This window comes from Poecilia latipinna, unplaced genomic scaffold (assembly GCF_001443285.1).
Source record: "Poecilia latipinna isolate Pla-1442-1.1 unplaced genomic scaffold, P_latipinna-1.0 Scaffold1417, whole genome shotgun sequence".
Lineage (NCBI taxonomy): Eukaryota > Metazoa > Chordata > Actinopteri > Cyprinodontiformes > Poeciliidae > Poecilia > Poecilia latipinna.
Window position 1 is genome coordinate 64,998 of NW_015114033.1, and position 17,446 is coordinate 82,443.

The 17,446-nt window shown below is 38.9% G+C and overlaps 1 protein-coding gene across 1 annotated transcript in view; it reads left to right on the plus strand.

Annotated features, from left to right (window-relative positions):
- The window catches only part of LOC106962477 (myosin heavy chain, fast skeletal muscle-like), an 18,391-nt gene extending 6,859 nt beyond the window's left edge, over positions 1-11,532 (plus strand). Inside the window, exons 9-41 of the mRNA XM_015056914.1 lie at positions 72-135; positions 214-312; positions 395-498; positions 609-747; positions 1,027-1,145; positions 1,225-1,374; positions 1,451-1,621; positions 1,718-2,024; positions 2,155-2,228; positions 2,798-2,885; positions 3,307-3,424; positions 3,503-3,626; positions 3,703-3,839; positions 4,170-4,425; positions 4,509-4,751; positions 4,827-5,003; positions 5,093-5,238; positions 5,348-5,438; positions 5,899-6,288; positions 6,377-6,503; positions 6,612-6,730; positions 6,815-7,011; positions 7,095-7,278; positions 7,368-7,533; positions 7,662-7,786; positions 7,864-8,172; positions 8,257-8,460; positions 8,638-8,763; positions 9,363-9,533; positions 9,664-9,768; positions 10,928-11,023; positions 11,182-11,313; positions 11,412-11,532. Of these exons, the coding sequence (XP_014912400.1) occupies positions 72-135; positions 214-312; positions 395-498; positions 609-747; positions 1,027-1,145; positions 1,225-1,374; positions 1,451-1,621; positions 1,718-2,024; positions 2,155-2,228; positions 2,798-2,885; positions 3,307-3,424; positions 3,503-3,626; positions 3,703-3,839; positions 4,170-4,425; positions 4,509-4,751; positions 4,827-5,003; positions 5,093-5,238; positions 5,348-5,438; positions 5,899-6,288; positions 6,377-6,503; positions 6,612-6,730; positions 6,815-7,011; positions 7,095-7,278; positions 7,368-7,533; positions 7,662-7,786; positions 7,864-8,172; positions 8,257-8,460; positions 8,638-8,763; positions 9,363-9,533; positions 9,664-9,768; positions 10,928-11,023; positions 11,182-11,313; positions 11,412-11,432 (5,079 nt within the window). The 3' untranslated portion in view covers positions 11,433-11,532. The remainder of the gene's footprint in view (positions 1-71; positions 136-213; positions 313-394; positions 499-608; positions 748-1,026; positions 1,146-1,224; positions 1,375-1,450; positions 1,622-1,717; positions 2,025-2,154; positions 2,229-2,797; positions 2,886-3,306; positions 3,425-3,502; positions 3,627-3,702; positions 3,840-4,169; positions 4,426-4,508; positions 4,752-4,826; positions 5,004-5,092; positions 5,239-5,347; positions 5,439-5,898; positions 6,289-6,376; positions 6,504-6,611; positions 6,731-6,814; positions 7,012-7,094; positions 7,279-7,367; positions 7,534-7,661; positions 7,787-7,863; positions 8,173-8,256; positions 8,461-8,637; positions 8,764-9,362; positions 9,534-9,663; positions 9,769-10,927; positions 11,024-11,181; positions 11,314-11,411) is intronic.
- Positions 11,533-17,446: the final 5,914 nt, after the last annotated feature.

Here is a 17,446-nt window from a genome sequence, read left to right on the forward strand (position 1 = left end):
ATATATATATATATATATATATATATATATATATATATAAAACCAACACTAATGACTCTGTGCTTATTTAGGGTAAATTCATCAGAATCCATTTCGGAACAACTGGAAAGCTGGCTTCAGCTGATATTGAAACATGTACGTGTTTTAGATTTCAAAACCTGCCATGATATTTTATAAAAGGACAAACTAAAATCATTTCTGTCTTGTTCTCAGATCTGCTGGAGAAATCTCGTGTGACATTCCAGCTGTGTGCTGAGAGAAGTTATCACATCTTCTACCAGCTCGCAACAGGCCACAAACCTGAGCTAATAGGTTAGAAATGTCGCCTCACAGTATACAAAGTAATGATTCACTAGAGTCTGGATACTAAAATAGAAGAGGTTTTTTTTTTCAGAGGGTCTCCTCATCACCACCAACCCATATGACTTTCCCATGATAAGTCAGGGAGAAATCACTGTCAAGAGTATCAATGACGTTGAAGAATTCATCGCCACCGATGTGAGTAAAATGTGATTAGAAGCAACATTTCACTCAGCAAACAAGCTTGTTTAAATCTAAAGTATGACAAATCAATAATAGATCTATGTTTTTGTATACCAACTCTTCAGACTGCCATCGACATCCTGGGTTTCACTGCAGAAGAGAAATCTAACATTTACAAGCTAACGGGAGCTGTGATGCATCATGGAAACATGAAGTTCAAGCAGAAGCAGCGGGAAGAGCAGGCTGAACCTGATGGCACTGAGGGTAAGAAGCCTGAATCATGAAAACATATAAATATAATAAAAATAATTTGGTCCCACTGTTTTCTTGAGGAAATGTTAAAAGAACTGTGAAGCAAATCAGAAAATGTTGCATTTCATCTGAGTCGTATTGCATTCTTAATAAAACAACGCAAGATCCCCACTTGCTCTGGTGGCCGTGTAAAGGAAAAGAAATATAAAATCACATGCCAGATAAATGGATTTCATAATAGTTTTGTAATTTGCAATGTTGTAATTGCTCTCATATTTATGCTTTTATCAGTGGCCGATAAAATCGCCTACCTCATGGGCTTGAACTCTGCTGACATGCTCAAAGCTTTGTGTTACCCCCGAGTGAAGGTTGGAAATGAAATGGTGGTCAAAGGTCAAACTGTGCCACAGGTAACAGACAATTTGAGTTTATGAGGTTAAATTGATTGACAGAATTTTTTTAAACTACAGCATGTCTTTCCATCTTCAGGTCAACAATGCAGTGAGTGCTCTCTGCAAGTCTGTCTATGAGAAGATGTTCTTGTGGATGGTCGTCAGAATCAACGAGATGTTGGACACCAAGCAGCCAAGGAGCTACTTCATCGGTGTCTTGGACATCGCTGGTTTTGAAATCTTTGATGTCAGTAATATTGGGATTAACCTTTAAATCAGTGAACCAGCACGGTAAACATCTAACAGAGTCTGTCTTCCAACAGTTTAACAGCTTGGAACAGCTGTGCATCAACTTCACCAATGAAAAACTGCAACAGTTCTTCAACCATCACATGTTCGTCCTGGAGCAAGAAGAGTACAAGAAGGAGGGAATTGAATGGGAGTTCATTGACTTTGGCATGGACTTGGCTGCGTGCATTGAGCTCATTGAGAAGGTCAGCAACAAGCTCAGACACATACTGACCAACACAGGGAATCATTTTGATGCCTCAAGATGTCTTGATTTTAATTCCATGTTTCCATCCTGACAGCCTCTAGGCATCTTCTCCATGCTTGAAGAGGAGTGTATTGTTCCCAAGGCAACAGACATGACCTTCAAGAGCAAACTGTACGACCAACATCTGGGAAAAAGTGCTCCTTTCCAGAAACCAAAACCTGCCAAAGGGAAAGCTGAGGCTCATTTCTCTCTGGTGCACTATGCTGGCACTGTGGACTACAATGTTGTTGGCTGGTTAGACAAGAACAAGGATCCCCTGAATGACTCTGTGGTCCAGCTTTACCAGAAGTCCTCTTCCAAGCTTCTGGCTCACCTCTATGCTTCTCACGCAGGAGCAGATGGTACCATTTATATGTTTACAGTGTTGAATGTTATGTCTCATGTTTAGAACTCATGAATCTGGTTTAATCTGCATCATTTTGGACACAAATAGTCTGTCTCTTTACTTATACCTGTGTATTTTTTTTGCAGATGCCAAAGGGGGGAAGAAGGGTGGAGGCAAGAAGAAGGGAGGCTCCTTCCAAACTGTTTCAGCTCTCTTCAGGGTATATTTAAATTTTTAAATTATAACATAATGCAGTGTATTTAATGAACACATAAGCTATTCATTCTTAGTCCTTCTATGGGCCTTCCCTTAGCTACTCTAAAGTGCATCATTCATAATGTAGATTTAAGATAATCAGTCCACAAAGTACAAATCCTCTTTGATGTAGAACAAGCAACAGTATGTAAAACTGGATATTTATGTCTTCCGTGTAGTTCTATAAGTGTCTTTTATTTTATTTTTTTTCTTTTGACTGAAGTGTATGTAGTCGTAGACATTTGCAAAGTGTGAAACTTCAAAAACCACCTGGGTAAAGTTTGCCTGTAAAAGGTGCAAGATAAAATCTTTTGCAAAATCAAAATATGTTTCCTCTAGGTTGTTTTGCCTCTCTCTATTTGTGTACCATTCTATGCTAAATGGTCCAATTCCTTTCTGTTGTGTGAAGAACTTCCTTTTGTGTTATGGGCTATAATTATGTCATGGTTCTATAAAATGGCGACCAGTGTTATGAAGGTGAAGGTCCCCAGTTTGGAAGAAATTAAAATATTATGTTTGTTTGTCCTTCTATAGGAAAATCTTGGAAAGTTAATGACCAACTTGAGGAGCACCCATCCACATTTCGTGCGCTGTCTCATTCCTAATGAATCCAAAACCCCAGGTCAGTCTCCAAGACGGTAACTCTTCAAGACTTGTAGATACAAATTAGAAAAGTATACATCGGCAAAGTGTACACTCCAATTTTGAGCACACTTGTTGTTTTGTATCAAAAAATAAGACATTTTGTCCAGCCGTTTTGATCATTTATAGGGATAGATGATCATAGAAATGGAAAAATATCTATTTCATTTGTTTATAATCTTATAAACATGTGACATGAATTGTCACTAGAAGTCCAACGTTTGAAACAATGATTTTGTAACATTCACAACGTGCGCCTGGACCAGATAAAGATGAGTAAAGAAATTTTAGATGAGCTCTGTTTCCAATGATTGTGGCTCTGATTCTGTTTGGATCAGGTGATTCTCATGACCTCATGGTTAAGTTACACAGTAATTACCATCCATGTGTTGTTGCTTCAGGTCTGATGGAAAACTTCTTGGTCATCCACCAGCTGAGGTGTAACGGCGTGCTGGAGGGCATCAGGATCTGCAGGAAAGGTTTCCCCAGCAGGATCCTCTATGGTGACTTCAAGCAGAGGTGCAGTTATCTGTACTTATTAATCTACCATAATTTGCTCAACTGTGTTGTTAATCGGATTAATGCGACTTTTTGCAGGTACAAAGTACTGAACGCTAGTGTTATTCCTGAAGGCCAATTCATTGACAACAAGAAGGCCTCTGAGAAACTCCTGGGATCCATCAACATTGACCATACTCAGTATAGGTTTGGCCACACTAAGGTAAATCAACAGATTTAAGAAAAATCTTAATTGAAAGCTGAATAAAATGTTAATCTAATGCCGTTTTACCCGTCAGGTGTTCTTTAAGGCTGGACTGCTGGGTACCCTGGAGGAGATGAGGGATGAGAAACTGGCGGAACTGGTCACAATGACCCAGGCTCTCTGCAGAGGCTACGTGATGAGGCGGGAATTCGTAAAGATGATGGAAAGAAGGTAGATTTTCCTAAGCTGGATAGAAATACAGTAACATTAAAAGGAACTAAACATTTCACTGTGTACAGCTTGTATTTTTCTTAAAAGGACTTTTTAGTTCAATGTTTTCTTTTAGAAAAGGTTTTGCCATGTTTAGATGTATTCATAGCACTTTTGTTTAATCTGTTAAACTTGACTTTTTGTTTATGTTGGGGTTTTTTAGATTAGTGTTAGGGTTTTGGTCATTTGAAAAGCATTTCAGTCATGTGTTGTTTCGATGGAGCAGTGAAAAGGTTTGCTTACATTTTACAAGTCTGAGTATAAGAATATGTTTCTGCTTGATTCTCCAAGGGAAGCCATTTTCACCATCCAGTACAACATCCGTTCATTCATGAATGTCAAAACTTGGCCATGGATGAAGCTGTACTTCAAGATCAAACCTCTGCTGAAGAGTGCAGAGACGGAGAAGGAGATGGCCCAAATGAAAGAAGACTTTGCCAAGACCAAAGAGGAGCTGGCAAAGGCTTTGGCTAAGAAGAAAGAACTGGAGGAGAAGATGGTTTCTCTCCTTCAGGAGAAGAACGACCTGCAGCTGCAGATTCAGTCGGTATGTATAAGACCAGAGCAATTTACTGTTTGACAATGCTAGGTCGCTAACTTTGACAATATCTGCGGTTCACTTGAATCTAGGAGGGCGAAACCCTGGCTGATGCGGAGGAAAGGTGTGAGGGGCTCATCAAAGCGAAAATCCAGCTTGAGGCCAAACTCAAAGAGACCAACGAGAGACTGGAGGATGAGGAAGAGATCAATGCTGAGCTGACAGCAAAGAAGAGAAAACTCGAGGACGAATGCTCTGAGTTGAAGAAGGACATCGATGACTTGGAGCTGACTCTGGCCAAAGTGGAAAAGGAGAAACATGCCACGGAAAACAAGGTTTGAGTTTATGAATCACATTCCTGTTAAATGCAATTTGACCAAATTACTAAAGCAATTTATTTGTCAGTGCAGGTTAAAAATCTCACAGAGGAAATGGCTTCTCAAGATGAGACCATTGCTAAACTGTCAAAGGAGAAAAAAGCCCTCCAGGAGGCCCATCAGCAGATCCTGGATGATCTGCAGGCAGAGGAAGACAAAGTCAACACTCTGACCAAAGCCAAAACAAAACTGGAGCAGCAAGTGGATGATGTAAGCATCAGTGCTTTGTCTGAGTCAACAAGAGTTCTGTTTTTTTAAGTACATGTGATCACTGACTTCTGATTCTCTCTTTGCACCAGCTTGAAGGTTCCCTGGAGCAGGAAAAGAAACTCCGTATGGATCTTGAGCGAGCCAAGAGGAAGCTGGAAGGAGATCTGAAACTGGCTCAGGAAACCACAATGGATCTGGAGAATGACAAGCAGCAGTCTGAAGAGAAGATTAAAAAGTGGGTAAAAATGAAAAGACAAGTCAAATATATATTTACACGTTAGCAGTTGAACATGTGTGGAAGATAAATGGATTTCCTGCAGTAAATCTAAAACATTTTTGTAAAGGAGGGACTTTGAAATAAGCCAGCTTCTCAGCAAGATAGAGGATGAACAGACCATCGGTTCTCAGCTTCAGAAGAAAATCAAGGAACTACAGGTAAGATGTAAATAGCTTGAGGACTTTGAATGTGGTCATTTGTTGTTATTGCTTACAACATGAAGCATATTGTGCATTTTGTCTCAAAACTAATGACTAAAGTTGCCATTCAAACGAGATACTTTAGAAAATGAGATTACTATACTGCAGGGGTCACCAACTCCAGTCCTCCAGTCCTACCATCCTGTAACTTTTAGATGCGTCTCTGCTCAAACACACCTGGATGAAATAAACTACTCGTTTCCAGCCTATTGCAGAGAGGAATGAATGCTGGTGAGGGAATTCAGACATTTTGGAGCAGAGGTGAATCTAAAAGTTGCAGGATGGTAGCCTTGAGGACTGGAGTTGGTGACCCCTGCTATACTGTCTTAATTTTTACTACGTCAGACATTTAGCAATTAAAATGCTAGGTTTTCTTGCCATTAGTTTTGCTGACTCAAACTCCATTTTTGCAATACAGGCTCGTATTGAGGAGCTAGAAGAGGAGATTGAGGCTGAGCGAGCTGCTCGGGCCAAAGTGGAGAAGCAGAGGGCCGATCTCTCCAGGGAACTTGAGGAGATCAGCGAGAGGCTTGAGGAAGCTGGAGGTGCCACATCTGTTCAGATCGAGATGAACAAGAAGCGCGAGGCTGAGTTTCAGAAGCTGCGCCGTGACCTTGAAGAGGCCACCCTGCAGCATGAGGCCACGGCCGCATCTCTCCGTAAGAAGCAGGCCGACAGCGTGGCGGAGCTGGGAGAGCAGATCGATAACCTCCAGAGAGTCAAACAGAAGCTGGAGAAAGAGAAAAGTGAATACAAGATGGAGATCGACGACCTCTCAAGCAACATGGAGTCCACTGCAAAAGCAAAGGTGAAATTGATTAATATTTCTTTTTCAGAACTCAAAGTTGAAGAACATTAAAGTCCCTGTAACCTTGATTGTTCTGGATGTCCTCTAGGTTAACATGGAGAAGATGTGCCGCTCTCTTGAGGATCAATTGAGTGAACTGAAGACCAAGAATGACGAGCATATCCGTCAACTTAATGAAATTAATTCTCATAAAGCTAGACTGGTGTCTGAGAATGGTGAGTGAGGATTACTTAAAGTCAAATTCTTAGAAACACAAGGAACATTGTACATTCATCCAGTCATCCACTGCCTCTATCCACTTTCATTCTGCTTGTTTCATCCAGGTGAAATCAGTCGTCAGCTGGAGGAAAAAGAGTCTCTTGTTTCCCAGCTTACTAGAGGAAAACAGGCCTTTATGCATCAAATCGAGGAGTTCAAAAGACACCTTGAGGAAGAAGTTAAGGTAATAAAGCGTCCTTTGTTTTTTTATTTAAAAAAATTTTGTCAAGAATAACAAATATTGCATTTTCTATTTTGACCCATTTAGGCGAAGAATGCTCTGGCTCATGCGGTCCAGTCATCTCGTCATGACTGTGATCTGCTCAGAGAGCAGTATGAAGAGGAGCAGGAGGCCAAAGCCGAGCTGCAGCGCGCTATGTCCAAGGCTAACAGCGAGGTGGCTCAGTGGAGAACCAAGTATGAGACTGATGCCATTCAGCGCACTGAGGAGCTGGAAGAGGCCAAGTAAGTCTAACTTTTACTCTTACGATGCCGATTTGAAATTACAAAGGATTTCAAGATTTTTAAATCAAACATACTCTCTGCAGGAAGAAGCTCGCCCAGCGTCTTCAGGATGCAGAGGAGTCCATTGAGGCTGTGAATGCAAAATGTGCCTCTCTGGAAAAGACCAAGCAGAGGCTGCAGGGTGAGGTGGAGGACCTGATGATCGACGTGGAGAGAGCCAATGCTCTGGCTGCAAATCTTGACAAGAAGCAGAGGAACTTTGACAAGGTTTTGTTGTTGTCTTTTTAGTCCTGTTCTTACTGAGGGACACAAAGTCAACAATGGGCAACAAATATTTGACCCGTTTGTGTTTTCAGGTTCTTGCAGAGTGGAAGCAGAAGTATGAGGAGAGCCAGGCTGAGCTGGAGGGAGCTCAGAAAGAGGCTCGCTCTTTGAGCACAGAGATGTTCAAAATGAAAAACTCTTATGAAGAAGCTCTGGACCATCTGGAGACTCTAAAGAGGGAGAATAAGAACCTGCAGCGTAAGATAAAAACCATGCATGTGTCTGGCAAGACTAAAAAGCTTTGTTGATAATTGATAAAGAGTTATGTATTTTATCTTTTTGTATTTTATTGTATTGTAACTTTTTGGATTTTGATCCCTCAACAGAGGAAATAAGTGATTTGACCGAACATATTAGTGAAACGGGAAAGACCATTCATGAGTTGGAGAAGGGCAAGAAAACAGCAGAGAGTGAGAAAGTGGAAATCCAAACAGCCCTGGAGGAAGCTGAGGTAATTGAAATAACGTGTTTGCAAAGAGCAGTCCAAATGAGAAACTCTTTAACTGCATAATTTACGTTTCCGTTCAGGCCACCTTGGAGCATGAGGAGTCTAAGATTCTCCGCGTCCAGCTGGAACTTACCCAAGTCAAGAGTGAAATTGACAGAAAACTTGCAGAAAAGGATGAAGAGATCGAGCAGATCAAGAGGAACAGCCAGAGGGTGATGGAGTCCATGCAGAGTACTCTGGATGCTGAGGTCAGGAGCAGGAACGACGCCCTGAGAATCAAGAAGAAGATGGAGGGAGACCTCAATGAGATGGAGATACAGCTGAGCCACGCCAACCGGCAGGCGGCAGAAGCCCAGAAGCAACTGAGAAACGTTCAGGGACAGCTTAAGGTACTACAGTTCACTGAATAGAGGAGGTTGTCTTCAAATTTGAGTGAAGACAGCTGTTTTGTTAATGTGTTGGTTATTTTTAAGGATGCACAACTGCACCTTGACGAGGCTGTCCGAGCACAAGATGACATGAAAGAGCAGGTTGCGATGGTGGAGCGCAGGAACAACCTGATGGTTGCCGAGATTGAGGAGCTCAGAGCTGCTCTGGAGCAAACGGAGAGAAGCCGCAAAGTGGCTGAACAGGAGCTGGTGGATGCCAGTGAGCGTGTTACACTGCTGCACTCTCAGGTATTTACCTAAAAAGCTTATAATCTGTAACATCTGGTCTCTTTGGCTGAACTTTTACGTCTCTGAGCTACACAGGATGCTATTTACAAATTCAACTGCGTGTTTATTATTGTTTTGTTTGTGAAAGGATACATGAGGACAAACAAACTGAACCTGCTTACGTTTGTGTTATTTCAGAATACCAGCCTCATCAACACCAAGAAGAAGCTGGAGGCCGACTTTGTCCAGGTCCAAGGTGAGGTGGAGGATGCCATTCAGGAGGCGAGAAATGCCGAAGAGAAGGCCAAGAAGGCCATCACTGATGTGAGTTCTCTAGTTTTATATCATTGCCTTGATTATTGATGGAATTTAGCTATTACTGACACCTAGTGGCAAATTTGTAAACTGCAGCCACATGTCTTCATCTTTGTAGTACGAGCCAACAATAGACATCAGATTCACTTCTTATGTATTATGAAAGTATTCATGCTGACTGCAGATAATCGTCATTCTTTGGTAATGTCTGATTTTTTTCTGAGGAGAAAGCAAGTTTATATTTAAAAACTCTGATGCTCAACTGTACAACTCTACAATTATGATAGAACAGGTTAAGAATAGAGTAGAACGAATCTGATATATGATCAAATCCCTCAACAAAGAACAGATAAATTTATAGCATTGCTGCATTAGATGTGCTGCAATGGGATTTATTTCAAGTGAAGGGTAGAAGTCAGTTTTTGTAAATTTCTACATCATTCCATTAGTTCAGTTAAATTGAATTCTTCATGAAATGTGTATCCTGTGTGTCTAGTAATTGCTTCAGGAGGTCCTGCAGTCACAGCTAAACTTAAATTTAGTAAATCTGAATTTTTCTGCCAAACCTGTCTAAAAATCTCAACATTTTCAATGCATATCATTTACAGGCAGCCATGATGGCAGAGGAGCTGAAGAAGGAGCAGGACACCAGTGCTCATTTGGAGAGGATGAAGAAGAACCTGGAGGTCACAGTGAAGGACCTGCAGCACCGTCTGGAGGAGGCCGAGAATCTGGCTCTGAAGGGAGGCAAGAAGCAGCTCCAGAAACTGGAGGCTAGAGTACGTTTATTACACAATATTAGATTTTGTTTTGCTTTATTGTGCCTCTGCTGGTGATGCATATGTAGATTATTTTCTCAGTGAAATGTGAAAATAACATCTCACTGATTTATTGTTTTCTTCTGGGAAGGTTCGTGAGCTGGAGGGGGAGGTTGAGGCTGAGCAGAGACGCGGAGCTGAAGCCATCAAAGGTGTCCGCAAGTATGAACGCAGAGTGAAGGAGCTCACCTATCAGGTAAGATTGAACTATTTTTGCTTTTCTGAAAAGCAAAAATAGTTTAAATAGAAAAAATAGAATGGCCTAGAAATGCATTCTAACAGGCAAACAACACAAATTCTGCTTTATGTGAAAATTGCAGCTTCTGTTTTTTTTTTACTGCTGAACAGACATGCAGAACACGTTTAGGACCCATAGGGGGCATGAGTCACACTTATTATGTCTTTGGCTGCCAGAGTGCTTAATAAGGAGGTCACAACTAAAAGTAAACACCCTGATGTCATCCATACAGATTTACAGTTTGGTGTTTCATTTGTTTGAACTTTCAAAAACCTTCCTGAAAGTCTGGATAAATATCGAAAAATTAATTAAAACTGGGTTTAGAAAATGTGTAAAATTGCAGACCCTATTGTTTTTTCTATTATCTATGAGAAAATATAAAATAAAGATAGAGATAAAGTGTTATTTGATGGATGGATGTATGTGTAGATGACATTCATTTAACTCACTTTAATATGTCACAACTGAGAGTTCACCGTTTAAGATATCAAACACAATCAGCATTTGTCTGTGGCTGTGAACACTCCTTCATTTTCACTTTTTTATAAACCACTTTAAATCAGGGTATCAACTTTGAACTGTGGTTCTTGAACTGAGGGATGTTCTAACTTGATTCTGCCAAACAAAGCACTAAAACACCTTTTTTATATCTATAAACAGAATAAAGGTATCACAAATATTCAACTGTGTTTTGATTAGTATAGATTTTTTAATCAAAATGATCTAATAGAGTTCAGATACCAAAAATGAATCTGAAGATGTTCAGCGTTATGTTGTTTCAAAACTTGTGTAAATGCCTGAGTATTGCATGAATATCTTGAGCTATTTTTTTTTCTTAAATGTCTACAGTGTTACTAAAAAAAGTATGAAAAAGTTGAAAAAATCATGAAACCATGTTTCTGCTGCTCAGGACGATCAGCTTAGACAAACTCTGGCAAAAATAGAGTAGAATTAATCCTATTTATTTGTTACATACACATATTGTCGTTCTTGTTGGTCTGTGTTTGTTTAATAAGATAAATGAAGGATTAAGTGTTCTTTGAATCAGCTTTAGACTTATTTTTTGACAAAACAAACAGTGATTAAGCGAACAGACTCTGCTATGCACTGCTCCTAGACTGAGGAGGACAAGAAGAACATCGCCCGTCTTCAGGATCTGGTGGACAAGCTGCAGCTCAAAGTGAAATCCTACAAGCGTCAATCTGAGGACGCTGTGAGTGTGAAGTATTTGACACATGTGAAATAAATAGGTGTTACACCAACAACACCCTAACTCAACGTGTTAATACCAGACTACTGACAGGATAGTGAAAAATGATCCGTAGAGCAAACCGAAGAGACCATTTGAGAGTCTGACTTTGTGCTTTCCAGGAGGAGCAGGCCAACGCTCACCTGTCCAGGTACAGGAAGGTCCAGCATGAGCTGGAGGAGGCCCAGGAGCGCGCCGACATCGCTGAGTCCCAGGTCAACAAGCTGAGGGCCAAGAGCCGCGAAATGGGCAGGGTATGATGATCTTCAACTGCATTTCATCTTCACTTTAACCATAATGACTTCAGCATTTCCAATCCTCTAATACGTTACTGCTTCTTGTTGATTTAAAGGGAAAGGAGGCTGAAGAGTGAACATGAAACCGATTGAAACACAAGTCAAGAAGTCATAAAATATGATGTTTTTGTCTGATGTGTCAATTGTGAAAAAGAAATAAACGAGCAAACAATGACATCTTTTTGTGGTGGTCTTTTTATTTTAAGGTGATATAAAAGCAGTTCCTATGTGTGTTGTCACAAAAAAAAATTGAATAATTCAGGTATTCACTAATGTGTAAAGGTAGAACAAATGTTTTCACTTCAAAGTCAACTGGTCACTCATTCAGCAATTGGCCTTTTTGCCATTTCAAATAAAATCATGCTGACAGACCCTCAACTTAAAATCACACATAATAGAGGAAGCTGTTATATAATTAGATATAAAAAAACACAAAATATTCATTTGAATTGGACTCATTTGACTCCATGAAATACATTAGAAAAAATGTCTTCATAACCAATTGGTGCACTTCTGAAAAACAGGAATACACAGAAATCAGAATAACTTAAATCCCATGTTTAAAAAATCCTAAATACAGGCTGAATACATTTATCTTACAAGGAAACCTGGCGGTAAAGCCTCACCTGTTATCACATAAAAAGTCCTCGAGCTTACACTAACTGCAAATCTCCACCTTGTGGCGATAATTTTACGGCCGGTCTAAGTAACCTTACAGCTTTTATACGTGCTTCAAAGCATATGTTGCACCCTGTCAAGTCCCAGTCTAAAAATAGCCCCATTAGACACCCAAGACTCCCTGAAGCCCGTGTGCATGCCTAGGCTGACGCTTTGATGTCCTTGAAGACAGAGGTTAAGAAATCAATGTGCATCAGTGCTAGATAATGGTTTATTCTTCATTTAAAACCGACCATGCAAATATGACAGCTAATCACAGCTAACAAATACAACGAATGAGAGTTTGTGTTGGGAAAGACAAATTTGTAATACTTATAACCCAGATAAAGCAGCTGAATTTCACAACTCAAACACGATTGGTTTCAACAAGCCTGAGATATTATGGGGTTACTCTCCCAGCCGCTGACACTTCTGTACAATACCTTGATTGTTTGTACAATATGCATTTAGCACATCTAGTTTCATGGTATTTTAATACGAAAACGATTAAATAGACCTGAATTTATTTATTGAAATTATCGATTTGATTTGGCTGATTTTCTCAGCTGGCAGCCCAGACTCTGAACAAACACCTTCAGACTCTGAACAAACACCTTAAGTCTGGAGGGGTCAAGCTGCATTAATGGAGCTTAGCAGAAATGACAGAAAGTTAAAAATGTTGCTCTTATGCTGTTCATAAAACAAGACACACACAGACAGTAGACACATACACATCAAACTATAAACTGATCTGTTTTTAATTCCAAACAAATCTATATTTTAACTTTAAAAGAGCTCAAGATGATTTTTAAATGTATTATTCTTAAACTTTTAGAGCACGTTTATATGTTGGCTATTTCCTAATGAATGTACTTACAAATTTGAAATTGTGAGATTCATCCACTATGTGAGAAATCAGAGTAGATGATTGTATTTTTATTCACATTTTTACTACATTGCAGCACGTAAAAAAAAAAATATATATATATATTATACCATTCTGAAATATCAGTAAATGTAATCTTTCGGAAATACAACAAAACCTGACTCGCTGAACCACTTTCTGCAGGTTTCCATGTTGTATTTTGCCACTTACTCTTTAGTAACGATGAGCTCCTTTAGGGTTGGAAGACCTCATTACCGTCAACCTAATCAGATTCCCTACCAGCTAAATGTTGGGACTTTGACTGAGCCACTTCAACATGTTCACCTTAAATTTAAATTGGCAAGGGGTATGAATAATTTTGGGCTTGATTATACAATTAATATCTATAAAATCTCCCTCACCAAACTGAAGGATCTTGGATTAGGGTAAAGGTTAACCCTAACCCTAGCCCTAATTTTAAGGCTGCAAAAGCTTTTAAACCCAAAAATGAATTTTAAATTCAAAATATTTTATGTTTTCAGTCAATAAAAGCCAGTTTAATGTGCAAAATGGGTGTCAAATCCTCCTCCCAACATTTATAAGACCAAGACAACTGAGGATGCTTGTGTTTTATATCAAAGGCTGTTCCACAAAAAGCCTTGAGGGACAAACAAATAGCTGAGGCCTGAGTGCATTGCTGAGGAGATGGCTATATTTGTGTTTCTTCCAAATAAGCGCAGCCAGGAGGCATATGAGATCAAGTATCACATTTTTATTGAATATATTGAGCTATTTTGTCAGGTGTGAAGTCCTCAGCATTTAGCTTCTAATGCCCTCGACCCTTCTTTGCCATTTCAGTGTCATCTTACAGAGGGGAAAGAATGCAAACGATCACCCATAGTATAACATGATCCCCTCCTTGTCTGGCACAGGGAACAAACACTTGACTTAAGGGAAGGTCAAGCCACATGCCTGGCCTTGTCTTCAGATCATCTGTGTGACCATTTAAAGAAAGGGTTTAAAAATATATCCACACCCACGAGACAACATGTCTTGAGAAACAAATCTAAATCACCTGTTGCCCCAAAGACTCCACATCGGACATTACATTTTACTGCCTCTCAAATATACCCAGAGCCTCCTGAGGAGCCAGCAGCTGTGTCAGGAGCAGCACAAGAATAGGAGCCGCTCTGTGGTCAGTATCTTCAAAAATGTCCGAACCGTCCTTGAACAGGTGAAGGACGAAGGAGCTTTGTAGTTTGTGATCTTTGACTTTTTGAAGGATTGAGTTACGATCCTCTCCACTGATTAATAAGTGCAAAGATGTAAATATATGTACAAGAGTTAAAAAAGAAGATGGAGATTTTAATAAAAAATGTAGTTTAAACATTTATTGGTATCAAAAAAAGTTTTGTTAGTGTCTTTCCCTTCTCCATTTCACACATTAACCAGTTATATGAAGAGTACTAATTATTTCTCCCTCTTTTTAATGTTTTTGTCTTGTTTTAGAAATTTGCCCATCACCTTTAAAAGAAAGTACACCATCCTTTTTATTATATGTTTATATTTTAAATTTCTTTATTGAAAGCACACTGGACCCAAAGTGAAATTATTTGTCTTGGTGCACAAACTTTGTGAATAAAGTTGATTCTGATTGCAATTCAAAATCCAAAATTGATTAATAATACTCTGCTCTTTACCAGGTTTTAAAAATAACATAAAATTTAACAAGCTTAATTCAGTCATTAAAATAAAATCAAAATAAAGAAAATATGTGAAAAACTAAGTATACCGTTGCTGCTGACATTGGCTTTTACAGTGAAAGTAGTAACCAGAAACAGTAATTCCTCTTTTACACAATAAAATCGATCTTTCTACGCTGAGAAGAATTATTAAAAAATAGGAAACATTTTAGAGAAATGACAATTGCTTCAGGATATTTAACCAAAAAAGCTGTAGAACAATGCAAGATGTTTCACTACAATGTACTGCACCATCTTTGAAGAAATCCACAAGGTTGCAGCTAAGCACAGAGACCACATGCCATCTATCAAGCACGGTAGTGGAGGAGTGATGATTGTAGCTGGTTTTGCAGTTACAAGATTTAGTTACCTTGGTGTGTCATTGGTTCAGTGATGCACTTCTAAGTTTGCCAAGTGCAAACAAAACCAGGCGTTGCAGCAAAGATCCAAAGTTATTTCATGAAAATCATAATTAGTTATTATAATGTTTCTACATCTATTAAATCATGGTGGGATCTATTATTTGTTTTGTAAACAGGATGTCAGACTGAAATAGTTTTCTTTTTGGTTCTCATTGGTTTTCTTAAGAAAGGTTTGATTTTCTTAGAAACAGAGCAGGAAAAACCTGCTCAAGTAAGAATCCTCTTGCTGTTAAATATTACAGTGGTAAACGATTCCGTTATGATTTGTCAACATTGATTTATTTTTCTTTATATCCTAACAATAAATGAAATGCACCCTTTGCATGTTTCTGGTTAATGGGTGCAATTATAATCTGCCCCAATAATGACAGAAAGTTGATCTATAAACATTTTTTTAATTAAATAATTAAAAAAAATATATGCTTCTGATGCTGGATTTTTGAAAGGTAATTTAGAGAAATTGCATAAAAAAATAACTTTTCTCTTAGTAAAATACTGAAATTGTGAATTTCAATAAAGTTGATGCAGAATGGTGGGCGTGGTTTGGAGATCAGGTGACTGTAGCTGACCAACCAGAACAAGCGAAGCTCCATCTTACCCATCAATTATGTTTTTGTGCATCTGCAGAACATAAATCCTATTAAACCGCAGCATCAGAGGTGCAAAAAGTGGGTATGCAGCGTATGCAACGCATAGGGGCGCAGCACCAGAGGGGGCGCCAAAACCCCGTCTGGAGGGGGCGTCGCGCCGATTATGTTTTCCCATACACTTCAGCGCGCCTCACGCTCCTTCACCTCTCGCACATAACGAGGTAAATGTAGTGATTTTTACAAGGGTTGGTCAACGTCGCTCCTTCACCCTGACGTTCCTTCCTTGGGGGCGGGGGGCGATTTATGTTTTCGCATCCACCTGAATAATGTGTAGTTGCGCCACTGCGCAGCATTATGATGTATCATTTGAATTATGGGCCCATTATTCAATTTGTGTGAGATAATCAAACAGCACATCAGTTCAATCTCAACTTTATTTCCATTGTACAATAAGAAATAGTTAAAATTACTGCAGTATATTATGACAATTCTAACAATGACTCAATTGTAGACATTTTGTGAAACAGTAAAAGTTATGAAACATGACTGACGTAATATAAATGCTTCATGTCATTTAGCTCAAGATTTGCCTTATTTCTTAAATTACTACTGATGAAAATACTTGATATTTATGAAAACATTTCTCTTTAGCAGGATAAACTGTTAAATTATATTTTCAAGTTAAAGTAAAATTGTAAGTTTTGTCCTGTGAGAATTTAATCATCATTTTAATTAGCATTTGTTGTTTGTGTTTGTTTTTTCATATAAAATGTGCAAGATGAACACATTGTTCCCTGGAAAAGAGCTAAAAAATATTTTAATCATGGTCTCAATAATTTACATTATGGAAACCATTTTTTTTGTGTAGAGTTTTGAAAGTCTCTGCAACTTTCGACTGAAGAAAAGTTGAACAATAACTCCACCACGGTCGCTGTCCTAATGAAGCAAAAACATACATTTTGTGTTACATTGTGACATAAATGAAACATTTAGTCATACATCGCCTCTAAGTGTAATCTTATCCCACTGCCTTTGTTAAACAGCCATTGCCAAGTCACCAAATGCTGGTTTTAATGAGATAATTAAAGGCTTTAGCAGGTTATTCTGCAATGTTAGAGGAATGGAGAAACTTTGTGATTTTAAAACTTATTAATTTAATCAGACCATTAGTTAATATCAATTTACTGGCTTTTATTGCTTCAATTATATAATAGATTTTTGTGCAAAGACTATTTCAAATATATTCTAATTAATGCCACTTTTGTGTGTTTGACATTCCATCCACTCCATGTATTCTTAGAAGAAATTACATTGGATGGCTATAAATAAAAATATTGTTCCACTTCCTATTGTCCTTCATCTCTGCACAAATTCAATTAAGTTCAGGATATCATGAAGCGCGGATCTCGGCCTTTGTCTCTCGCTATCAAGAGGTATCATCGTTTCCACAAGTTCTTAGATTAGCAACTGTTAGGCCCAACTCTGCTCCTTTGTCACAGGAAAGACTTGCAAGGCTTCTGCCACAGAATACCAGTGACACATGAGAGCTTCTCCATAGCTGAGTGCTGATCTTCCGCAGTGTCGGGATGCATTAAGGAGATTATACTAAAGACCAAAACAATGACAGAATTGCTAAAATTAAAATAATCTGAAAGAATGTTGCGTGCACAAGTTTGACAAACGCTTTTTTGTGTGTGTGGTTTAAGAACCAGATTCCAGTGAAGCAGTTTCTGTCACGCTGTACCGGTAGCTCTAAGATGGTTTAAAGCAGGACAAATGCCTCTTTTCATCATTTACTGACGCTAATATGATATC